General features: G+C 36.5%; 1 protein-coding gene across 10 annotated transcripts in view; it reads left to right on the top strand.

Annotated features, from left to right (window-relative positions):
• The window catches only part of CEP85L (centrosomal protein 85 like), a 235,613-nt gene that overhangs the window by 68,475 nt on the left and 154,218 nt on the right, over positions 1 to 12,920 (top strand). For all 10 annotated transcript variants that reach the window (XM_015137522.3, XM_015137520.3, XM_077999312.1 and 7 more), the window contains one exon: positions 7,977 to 8,135. In XM_015137522.3, coding sequence (XP_014993008.3) covers positions 7,977 to 8,135 — 159 coding nt within the window. The remainder of the gene's footprint in view (positions 1 to 7,976; positions 8,136 to 12,920) is intronic.

Here is a 12,920-nt window from a genome sequence, read left to right as displayed (position 1 = left end):
TTACCCTAGAGATAAATAGTACTGAAATGGAGTAGAGGATTGGGATGGAGAAAATAACACTATGTGATGTTTCTGCCATCTTAGCTAGATATCCTGCACAGTGTAGTATACGATTTGTTGGTTTTTTCTTTTTGGCTACTGTTAATATGAACATTTTTTCTTATGGTTTAATATTCTAATTTTTTTGTGTGACTTTTGTGTCTTTTTACCTATTGGAGACTGTTTTCCCATGTTAGGAATGTTGGCCGTCAGCTCTCTAAATTATTTAAAATTACTTTGAAAAAAAGCTGCATTGATAGATATTTACTGATCTCTAAATAGATACTTAAATGCATACTGGCTCAAGGGATAGTTTAAAATATCCTGGATTTTAAAATAAGCAGACAACAACCACCAAACAAAACCCCTGTTTTAATCCTTCTTCTAAACAGAAAGATATTTTTGTAGTTGTAAGGCTTCCAAAATTCTAATTTTGTTCTGTGAACATTTGTTAGGTGTCCAGTGGTTATAATGACTACATTTATTGAGACCCTGTATAAGTGTGCAGCTCTATGCTAGGTACTGGACACTAAAAAAAGTTGCCTTTCATTTTTCATAGTTTGGTGAGAGAGAAGAAAGTCATATACATATGGGTTAATATAATTTAATAAATGTTGTTGGAATTTTGAATAATATATTGGGAGTGAACAAAGTAGTAGTTATTTAATGCCACCTAGAGGAATCAGGGAAGACAGAACAAGTTAATTCTGAACTAGGACTCTTAAGATACAGAAGTGAAATAGCTTGGAGTCATGAAAGAGTCTCATCTGTTTGGAGGAAGTGATTAGGTAAGTGTGGCTGGATAGTTTTTGTAGGTAGAAGTTGCAAAGTAAAGCTGACAATTGGTGAAGAACTTTGCCTAACTTAAGGAGTTTGAATTTTATGTCATATGCCGTAAGGGGGTCATAGATCTATGTAAGTAGAAGAGTAACATAAACATGCTTGATTCTAGAAGATAATTCTGATAGTAGAGTAGAGGCTGGCTTGAGTGGAGTTATTCCAGCAACAGAATAGGTTCTTTGTGCAAAAGTACTTGTTAATATTTCAGAGATGTTAAAATGTGAACCACATGCTACTTACGTAATATGAGGGTAAACACGCTTTATCTACTGTTTTATTTGAAAGGGTTGGTTTCCATGTTGATTTTAAGACCTAATGGGTGACAGATAATCTGCATTCTGAAAAACATTGCAATTTGTATTCTCGATTTGTATTCTGTATTCAGCTTATTTAAAAGTATAAATCTGCTTTGTCAGTAGTATTTTTATTTTCTTCGATTTAGAGCTATCATTAAAATATTCAGTGAGATTAGTTCTTGTTCTCAGTGCAGTTACATATATATTCAAATACTGTGGAAGACTTGATACTGTATGCATTTTTACTTCCAATAAAAGAGCTTCAGAAATAGAATAGGTTGCTTTTTTATTTAATGCTAATCTTCCTGTCTGAGAAATATTCAGAATTTTTAATGTTATCCCCAGGCAGCTCAGTTTTCTATTTAAAAGAATTAAAATTAGTATTAAAAACATTAGTATTGAAAAATGTAACATATTGTCTTCCAAAGAGGAGTTCCAATGTAGAGTGTCTTGGGATCTTTGCTGTTCTTACAGCAGTGCTTTTGTCTTTAGGTAAGACATTATTGCCAGAGATTATTCAGCCTTATTTTAAGTTTTATGTGTACAGTGCATACTAGATATCAATATTCCCATTTCAGTAACACAGTCTTGTAACTATTCTGTGAGAAAATTTTCCTTATTAAATCACTTGGTCAGCATATTTCACATGTACTTCTTCCTGTATTATGTTTTTGGATTGACTTGTCTAAAGACAAGTCATGTCATTCTTCTCAGACTGTGAATTTTTTCAGTCTAAATTAAAAGATTAGAATGTTATTTTCAGGACATTTGTTAATCATCTTCAGTGTCTGAGGCACATAAAATACCAGATCTTCTTTTTAAAGACATAGTTATACTTAAAGGTTAAGGAAAATTAGTTCAGGTGGGAAGAGATCAATTTATATAGTTAATTCTTTTCTTTTCTTTTTTTTTTGAGACAGGGTCTCACTGTGTTGCCCAGGCTGGTCTTGAACTCCTGGGCTTAAGCAATCTTGTTGCAGCTTCCTGAGTAGCTGGCATTATAGGCATGTGCCACACGCGATGTATATTGCCTAATAGCCTATCAAAAGTTTGTGTTTTTGTAATGAACAGATTAACATTGCCATTATCAGTGTGTGGGAGTATCTAGGAATACTGTTGTTTTGTTCTTTTAACATTTTTGCTAGATTGATAGCTGAAAAATAGCATGTCTTCTGAATTTGATACTACTTGTTTACTATTGGGCTTGGATTATTTTTCAGAGGTTTTTATTTATTTGTGTTTTTCCCTTTGGGGTTTGTCCTTTGTCCGTTTAGACTAAACTCATTTAGTATTTATTTATTTATTTTTTAGTTTGCTTATGATCTCTTTATAATTATGCCTTAGTACCATATCTGCAAATATTTTTAGTGTTTACCTTTAATTTTTTAAATATATAGACAACTTTTTTTTTTTTTTTTTGAGACGGAGTCTTGCTTTATTACCCAGGCTGGAGTGTGGTGGCATGATCTCGGCTTACTTAAGGCAGCCTCAACCTCCCAGGTTCAAGTAGCTTAGCCTCCCAAGTAGCTGAGACTGCAGGCGTGTGCCACCATGCACGCAGGCAAACATTTTTTTGTATGTATATTTTTTCTTTTGTAGAGATGGACTTTTGCCATGTTTCTTAGGCTGGTCTTAAACTCTTGAACTCAAGCTGTCTGCCTGCATTGGCCTCCCAAAGTGCTGGGATTACAGGTGTGAGCCACCCTGCCCGGCCTAGACAACAATTTGATGATTTATGTGGTTGCTTACTTTTTGTGTCCTTCTGTAAAAATCTGAGGTTCAAGTTTATAAGGTGGCAGTACACTGGAGGAAATTTTAGGAAGACCATTTCCCTGAGTTGCGAAATAAAAAGGCTCTAAATGTGTACTGTTCTGTGATTCAAAGATAGAATTTAGAGTTTCTAGAGGGGTGGAATGATAGCATGTCTTAGACCATTTTCCCTGTCATTTCTCATAGCTTTTTTTGTGTAAGAGCTAGATAACAGATAGGTGAGATTGTACTGATGTGCTTTGGAAATCTGTGGAATAGGTATCTTATTGAGTAGATGATACTGAGATACTGTGATGGAAACTGAAGATTACAACTATTGTTCTTTTCTAAATAGAAGACTGGGCCGGGCGCGGTGGCTCAAGCCTGTAATCCCAGCACTTTGGGAGGCCGAGGCGGGCGGATCACAAGGTCAGGAGATCGAGACCACAGTGAAACCCCGTCTCTACTAAAAATACAAAAAATGAGCCGGGCGCGGTGGCGGGCGCCTGTAGTCCCAGGTACTCAGGAGGCTGAGGCAGGAGAATGGCGGGAACCCGGGAGGCGGAGCTTGCAGTGAGCCGAGATCGCGCCACTGCACTCCAGCCTGGGCAACAGCGTGAGACTCCGTCTCAAAAAAAAAAAAAAAAAAAAAAAAAAAAGAAGACTGTCCCCATTTTCACATCTGTAGACAAAATTAGATTTTTTCTAGTTTTCTCAATATTATATTCAAGTTGTCCAGAGAAACAGAGCCAATAGGATTTAATTAATTAATTAATTAATTAAGAATTGGCTCATGAGATGATGGTGGCTGAGAAGTCCCAAGATCTGTGAGGTGATTTGGCAAGCTGGAGACCTGGGATTGTTGATAGCATAGTTCCAGTCTGAAGGTTAGTAGGCTCAAGCCCCAGGAAGAGATCAGTTCAAGGCTGAAGGTAGGAAAAAGCCAGTGTTTTAGTCAAAGGGGATCAGGCAAGAAGAATTCTCTTTTGCTTAGGGGATGGTTAGCTTTTTTGTTCTGGTCAGGCCTTCAGTTGATTCAGTGAAGCCCACCCACATTATGCAGGGCAGTCTGCCTTATCCAGTCGACCAATTTGAATATTGAGCTCATCCAAACACCTTCACGGAAGTAATGTTTGACTGCATATCTGGGCACCCCAAGGTCCAGTCAAGTTGTCATATAAAATTAACCATCACACGTATTCGACATTGTCCAAGAGTTCCATACCATATGGATAAACTGAGATGACTTATTCTGGAAAAAGAAACCTGAAACACTTGTTGACATTTATTTGTCTTTGTAATCCTTCAAAAATCTCAGTAGTGCTTTCATGAATTGTCAGATTCTGAGCAGCCTGGCTTGCTGATATGTCGTCTAGGATAAGCTTACTTTTCTTCCAAATAAAGGATGGCTGGAGTTACTTATTATGAATCTGTTGAATTTTAGGGAATATTTTCAGTTAGAATGATTTTTTACCCTACATCTCAGGAGTCTGCAAACTGGTCCCCAGGTTACATCTGACTTGTCGCCTGTTTTTGTAAATAAAGTTTTATTACAACATAGCCACATCCATTTTATTGTCTACAGCTGATTTAGACTACAGTGGCAGAATTGGCTAGTTGAAACTGAGATTGAGTGACCTACAAAACTGAAAATATTTACTATCTGGCTCTTGACAGAAAAGGGTTTTGTTGAACTGTTTTTCTGGCAATAGTTAATTATACAAGACTAATGATTGAAGGTTGTCCTAACTTGTGATAATAACACCATAGCATTAGTATATACAGTGGGGCTTTCCTCCCCATTACTGGAGTGAGTGAGTGAGTGGAGACAGAGTGAGAGAATGATTATTTCCTTTTAATCTACAGAGTGCTTATTGGCCAAGACTTGTCAACAATAAATAGGGTAGAGGTGTGCTGTGGGCTTTAATGGAGCGTGACTTTATACTGCTCAAAATAGTTATAGTGCCTAAAAGCGAGAGTTTTAATTTTAGCCATTTTATGCAGCTTTTGTAAAAATTGTTACTAGGAATCTGAATTTATGTATCTTGATCTATAGCTGGTTTCTAATCTCAGAATCAAATGTTGATATAATCTGCAAATCAGTATACGTAATTTTCAGCCTTTCCCCACATAAACTGGTAGAATGAATAATAATAGTAACCAAAGATGGAGTAAATGTTCCTGTAATGTATTTCTTCCTTTAGTAAAACATAGTCAGTGTTAGCATTTAGATACAGAGCTCCTGAAAGCTTCTTCCATGTATGTAAATGTACAAACTCTTCTCCAGCTGTGGAATCATATTATTTATATAGCTACGTAAAATGCTTCTCTTCCATACACACTTAATGTATTTTGGACGTTCTTCCATGTTAAAAAATAGGTTGATAAAATCATTTTTAGCACTTAAACATTATCAACTAATTTACAGTATATATTTTGTTCATAGGCATTTACTTACTTTAAGCAGTGCTGTCAGGAATGTCCTTATATTCATGTTTATTTGTACTTGTCTGATATTCCCTTAGGATAAATTCTCAGTAGAAGGTCATGTCTATGTTGAAATTTAGATATCACTTTCCAGTTTGTCCTTTAGAAAGGTTGTACCAATTTGCAAGGCCACAAAAATATATGAACATTCCCCTCACTTGGTTGACACCAGTCTTTCATTTGTCAACTTGATAGTTTTAAAAATCCAGAAAATTTATTGTCTTTTTCGCTTCTCCCACTATTAGTGAGATTTGGTATATTTTCTTATATTTATTTTTCATTTACATAAAGTCCCAGCCTATTTATGCTATTTGGTGGGTATTCTTAAAAAAAAAAAAAGATTATCCGGCTAATAGGTTTGCACTTGTGAGACTAGGCTGGTTGCCATTTTTGATAATGGTTTAGGTAGGACTTTGAGCTCATTTAGATGGGATGTTACCTGATTGAAAAAAACATTTTGGTATAGATTAGAGACCACAAATCAGAATTAGAATAGATCTGGTGACAGAATTCCTTCTTCTGGTGCTTTAATGTGAGTGTCGAATCACTTGAATTGAAGTCTCATTCTGAGAGAAGTGTAGAATCTACAAAGCTTTAAGTGGTTGTTCTGGACCTCAAAGCTGGTAAAAGTGTGTCTTTGGACAATATTTTTCTTTTTTTTTTTTGAGACGGAGTCTCGCTCTGTCGCCGGGGCTGGAGCGCAGTGGCCGGATCTCAGCTCACTGCAAGCTCCGCCTCCCGGGTTTACGCCATTCCCCTGCCTCAGCCTCCTGTGTAGCTGGGACTACAGGCGGCCGCCACCTCGCCCGGCTAGTTTTTTGTATTTTTTTAGTAGAGACGGGGTTTCACCGTGTTCGCCAGGATGGTCTCGATCTCCTGACCTCGTGATCCGCCCGTCTCGGCCTCCCAAAGTGCTGGGATTACAGGCTTGAGCCACCGCGCCCGGCCTGGACAATATTTTTCAATTTTGATTTGTTAATTTACATGTATAAGGCTTTTAAGGCTGCTTATGTACTTTATACATCTGTAAAGTATATACGTCTAAATTTAAGTGATAAATTGCATTTAAATAAAACTTTAAAATAATAATGTGACAATGTTTTATTAAAAATGAATCATTAATGTTGAGCTTAGTATGACAGAAGTAGCTTTAGGTCTGGTTTTATTAATTTGTTAATATGTTTTGATTTTAATATTAACATAGAGAACGACTGTTCCTCAAAGTATGGTTAAAAGAAACTGGTATAATTAATTTTATGCATGTTTGTTGTTTTGTTACCCTTATGTTTAAACTGCCAGAAGGCATTCCTCGCATGCCGGTTTCAATAGGGTATCATGGAATAATTCTGTAAAGCTATCTTGTTTCAAATAATGGTAAATACCCAGTGATGTCATTTGCTCTTTACTTAGAAGCAACTGCTATTTCAACCGTAAAACACAGATGGGGACATTGAATTACGTGATAAATCTTTTTAAGATTGCTATATAGATATAGGAGCATTGAAATTATGTGGAAATAATGTGTTAAGGTGGCTATTCAGATAATCTGTAATGTGCTTATTAATTTTTTAAGAACTGTCATTGAAATGAAAGCCTAAAATTCATGTGGGGAACTTCTTAACTTTTTATGAATAATTCTGTAAGCCCCAAATTGAGACTCACTGTGTTAGGCATTAGTAAAGATTTGTGCTTCTACAGGTTTTATATAAAGTTTAACAAATTAAAAATTTCTCTTTCTAATTATAGTACAGTAACAATTTCTAGATGCTTATTTATTTCTGTATCTCACTTGTAACAAATAGTACAGATTGGCACTGGTCCATGGATATCCTTTGAGTAGCACTGTACTAGACAATAAAATAAATGATGGGTAAAACAGAAAAAGTCAAATAAAAGTTAAGTAAAAATGGGTAAGTGAAAATAAACATTGAAAGAACATTGAAAAACTTAAATTAGCTAAAAAATATCTAAATTAAAAGGACAAATCAAGCTAAGAGTGGGAAAATGCTGTGCTATTAAACTTATTAAATAATTAAGGAAATCAAATAAAATAATGTAAAATAATTAAAAATTTTAAGTGATTGTAGAAAAAATTTAGTAGATAGTAGAAAAAATGGATTGTTTTCATATTCCATGTGGATATCCTATTTATATTATCATGCATTATTATTGAATTTTTCCTGAGCCCTGATTATTCTCAGCTAATACATATATGTGGAATCACAGATGCCTACCTATCAATTATTCTAGAGCAGAGTACTGACATTTGAAGATAAGTGGATAGTTTCAACATTTTTAATAACACAGCAGTACATCTTTAAAAGTTTAATGCCCAGAAGCAGAAAACAGAGTTCTTCAGCTAGAAAAAGCTTATGTAATCACACTTAATTGATATATGTGTGATATATACATTTATTTGGTTAATTTTGTTGATCATTTTAAATTATTTTGGGCAGAAAAGAACATTTTATACCTTTTATACCCTTGTGTATTTTCCACAAGGTAAAAAAAAAACTTCTGCCTATTCAGATATATGTGTTAACTGTTACATATTTCCCTTTTTAGGCCCAGATTATTCATCAGCATGGCTACCTGGTAATGAATCATTGTGGCAGGCCACAACTGTTCCATCTAACCATCGAAATAACCATATCAGGAGACACAGTATAGCTTCTGACAGTGGAGACACTGGCATTGGAACTTCCTGTTCTGATAGCGTGGAAGGTGAGCTAAAATTCTTATTGTTTATATGTGAATCTTTGAAGAGTGGTTGTGGTACAAGAATATTCAGGGGATATGTTTTATTGTTTCATACTGAAAATTATAGTGTTTGAATATTTAATAATGTTCAGTGTTACTGTATATCAAATAAAAAAAATTGCCCCTCTAGTTGGCTCACGCCTATAATCCCAGCACTTTGGGAGGCCGAGGCGGGTGGATCACGAGGTGAGGAGATCGAGACCATCCTGTCTAATATGGTGAAACCCTGTCTCTACTAAAAGTACAAAAAAAAAAAAAAAATTTAGCCGGGCATGGTGGCGGGCGCCTGTAGTCCCAGCTACTCAGGAGGCTGAGGCAGGAAAATGACGTGAACCCGGGAGGCGGAGATTGCAGTGAGCTCCCGCCACTGCACTCCAGCCTGGGCGACAGAGCGAGACTTCGTCTCAAAAAAAAAAAAAAACATTGGCCCTCTAGTCATATTAGAGTTTTTCCTTCATCTTTTTAACTAAACTTCTTATTTTGAGATAATTATAGATTTACATGCAGTTTTAAGAAATAATTGTGTTGTAACCAAGGTATTGACATTGATAGAGCCGAGATTCAGAACATTTCCAGATACCTCATGTTTCCCACACCCACTTCTCTCTCTGCCCCGTCTCCTTTATCTCTTAACTCTTAGAAGCCACTTACTCTTCATTTCTATAGTTTTGTTTTTCAAGAATACTTTATAAATGAAATCATAACAATATATAACCTTTGAAATTGGCTTCTCTGGATTTTCATCCAGTTGTCACATGTGCCAACAGTCCATTCCTTTTTATTGATGAGTAGCATTCAGTAATGGTGGTATTGGAGAGAATACGCTTTGTTTAACCATTTACTTATTGAAAAACATTTGGGATGTTTTCAGTTTTTGACTATTATGAATATAGTTGCTATAAACATGTGGGTATAGGTTTTTGTATGAACATATGTCTTCATTTCTTTGGGTGAGTAGATGCCCAGGAGTGCAGTTGCTGGATTGTGTAGTAGTTGCATATTTAGGTTTTAAAGAAACTGTCACACAGTTTTCTAGAGTGACTGTACCATTTCCAGCAGCAATGTATGTATAAGTGATCTAGTTTTCTTTTTATCCTTGCTACCACTTGGTGTAAAACAATTTAGCCATTTTGATAGTATAATGGTATCTCCTTGTGGTAGTGATGTCTCATTTTAAACAATAGACTTTCTTTTTTAGAGCAGTTTTTTTAGAGCAGCAGGAAAATTCATTGGGAGGTACAGAGATTTCCCATGTATCTCTTGTCCCTACACATGCACAACCTCCTAATATCATCATCTCCTAGTAGTATAGTGTGTTTGTTACAATTGATGAATCTACATGGACACACTGTTATCACCCATTGTTCATGCATTAGGGTATCATCCCCAACCTTTTTGGCACCAGGGTCTGGTTTGGTGGAAAACAGTTTTTCCATGGACCAGGGTGGGGTGGGGTGGGGTGGAGTGGGGTGGATGGTTTTGGGATGATTCAGGTGCACTGCATTATATTTATCATTAGATTCTCATAAGGAGCACACAACCTACATCCCTTGCATGTGCAGTTCACCATAGGGTTCTCGCTTCTATGAGAATTTAATGCCGCCGTTGATCTGACAGGAGGTAGTGCTCAGCTCCCCTCACTCACCTGCAGCCGCTCACCTCCTGCTGTGCAGCCGGGCTCCCAACAGGCCACTGACTGGTGCTGGTTTGTGGCCTGGGGTTTGGGGACCCCCTGCATTAGGGTTGATTCTTGTTGTTGTATATTCTGTGGATTTGGCTTTACTCACTTAGTAATATGCATTTTAAGTTTCTCCATGTCTTTTCATGGCTTGATGGCTCATTTGTTTTTAGTGCTGAATAATATCCCATTGTCTGGATGTACCACAGTTTATCAATGTTCACCTACTGAAGGACATCTTGGTTGTTTCCAGGTTTTGGCAATTATGAGGAATGTTGCTGTAAACAGCTGTGTGTAGGTTTTTGTGTGGATGTCAGCTTTCAACTCTGGCAGCGGAAGAGTGATGAGGTTTATAGATTTGGAAAGGAGAGCTTCATTTCTCACAAAGGTTTGCAGCCTGTATAGGCCATTCTGACAGACAGGGAGGCATAGTCTCAGCAGAAGCTGAGAGATAGGCATTTCCAGGCAGGGTGGGGTCGGGTGGGGTAAGGGTTTAAGATAGGAATTTATGCTGATGATTGGCCAGGCATACAGCTGTATTCAACAGGTTACAGAAGGAGCCATGAATATTCATGAAGGAGATCCACACACGTGTGTTTTAGGTTTACACATATATGTAACATACCTCCCATAATCACTTTGGGGTGGAGATTTTATATTTAAATGCATTGTAATTAGGTTCTACATGTAAAAGGTGAAATGTAGGGAAGAAGTCCGTAAACTGCATCCTCAGGTGGCTGGCCAGAACCAGTCCTTTCCAAAAGTCATTTATCAATAAGAAAATCTTTGTGGCCTAAAATAGTTGTCATGTTGAAACTGTAAAAACAGGAGAGGGGTGTGTTTAGATGACTTGAACGAAGGGGTCTTTTGGACTTTTGTTTTCTCATGCTGGCTTTTGAGAACATCCAGTGATTATTAGAAAGGGTTGGAAGCAAATGGATCATGAACAGCCTCCTGTCTTGCCATGGCTGCTAACTTAAAATTTTGGGATCTTTTAGACAAAGGAGGGTCCAGTAGTCTGTCGGAAGGGTTTAGGACTTTTATTTTGGTCCCCACCTCCCTTGCCTAAATACTTAGGAGCTCAATTGCTGGATCATGTGGTAAAAGTATATTTAGTTTTGTGTGTATTTAATTTTGTATATTTAGTTTTGTAAAAAAAACTGCCAAACTTTCTTCCAAAGAGGCTGTGCCATTTTGCATTCCAGCAATACATGAAGGTTCTGTTGCTCCACATCCTACTTAGCATTTGGTGTTGTCAGTGTTCTGGATTTTGCCTTTCTAATATGTGTGTAGTATTTTGTTGTTTTAATTTGCATTTTCCTGATGATGTATGAGGTGGAACACCTTTTCATATACTTGTTTGCTGCCTGTATATCATCTTTGATGAGGTCTCTGTAAAGGTCTTTATAAAGTCCATTTCTTAATTGGGTTGTTTGTTTTTTTATTGTTGAGTTTAGAGTTCTTTGTATATTTGGATGACAGGCCTTTATCGAACATGTCTTTTGCAAATAAAGTCATCCTTTGGTATTATGGAGGCTTGGTTCCAGGACCCCTGATACCAAAATCTGAGGATGCTGAAGTCCTTTATATACAATAGTGTAGTATTTACATATAATCTACACACTTCTATGTACTTTAAATCATCTCTAGATTCCTTACAATACCGAATACAATGTAAGTGCTGTGTAAATAGTTGCTATACTATATTGTTTTTAAAGTTTGATTATTTTTATTGTTAATATTTTTGATCTGTTGTTGGTTGAGTCTGCAGATGTGGAACCTGCGAATATGGAGGGCCTACTGTATTTTCTCTCTTTCTGTGGCTTATCTTATTCTCTTGGCATTGTCTTTTGCAGAGCAGATGTTTTCTATTTTAATGAAGTTAAGCTTATCAGTTGTTTCTTTCATGGATTGTGCCGTTGTTTTACCTAAAAAATCATTGCCATAACCAGTGCCATCTAGGTTTTCTATTATGTTATTTTCTGGGAGTTTTATAGTTTTGTGTTTTACATTTAGGTTTGTGATATGTTTTGAGTTAAATTTTGTGAAGGGTGTAAGGCATACCTTTTGTAGTTGTCCACAATTCTTGGATATAATGCAATTTTTTTTTTTTTTTTGAGATGGAGTCTTGCTCTGTTGCCCAGGCTAGAGTGTAGCAGTGTGATCTTGGCTGACTGCAGCCTCTGCCTTCTTCTTCTTTTTTTTTTTCTTTTGTAAATAATTATGTTCCATTTTTGCCAGCCTTTTTCTCTTTATTTTCAGTTTTAAGAGTTTCTGTTGACACATCTTCAAGCTCAGAGATTTCTGTGCTGAGTCCAGTCTACTAATGAGCCCATTAAAGGCATTCTTTATTTCTATTAGAGTATTTATTAGAGTATTTTTGATCTGTAGCATTTCTTTTTGATTCTTGGAATTTTTATCCCTCTGTTTACATTATCCATCTGTTCTTGGATGATGTCTACTTTTTCAGTTAGAGCCTTTACCTTATTTATCATAGTTGTTTTAAATTCCCGGTCTAGAAATTCCACGATTCTTGCCATATTTGAGTCTAGTCCTGAAGTCTGCTCTATTTCTTCAAACTATTTTCTTTTTCTTGCCTTAAAGTATGCCTTGTACTTTTTATTTTTTGAAAGCTGATTGTGATATACTGGATAAAAGAAACTGGTGAACAGACCTTTAGTAATGTGATGGTAAGGTGTGTGGGGAGGGGAAGTGTCCTATGATTTGGCCTCAGTGTTTTAGTGAGTTGGTGCCCCTAGGTTTTAACTTCGCAAATGCTTCTCAGTTTTTTTCTGGTTTTGCTAACTTGAGTGGGACAGGATGGCTACAGGGAGCTTTAGTTGGGTATTTCCCTTTAACCACCCAGAAGGCTAGAATTGACTGGAGTTTGTTATTTCTCTTCCCCAAGGTAAGTTAGGCTCTGTTAAAACTACAAAGAGGTTAGGCTCTGGTTAAATAGTTTCTCCTGAGGGCAGGCCTTATTAAGAACAGAGTGCTCTGTTATATTTCAAAATGGCCCCTTTTATCTTCCCTTTTCCGGAGTCATGAGGGGATTTTTCTCTGATATTTGC

This window comes from Macaca mulatta, chromosome 4 (assembly GCF_049350105.2).
Source record: "Macaca mulatta isolate MMU2019108-1 chromosome 4, T2T-MMU8v2.0, whole genome shotgun sequence".
NCBI classification, from domain to species: Eukaryota; Metazoa; Chordata; class Mammalia; order Primates; family Cercopithecidae; genus Macaca; species Macaca mulatta.
The sequence above is the reverse complement of the archived record's forward strand: the minus strand, read 5'-3'. Positions and strand labels throughout refer to the sequence as shown.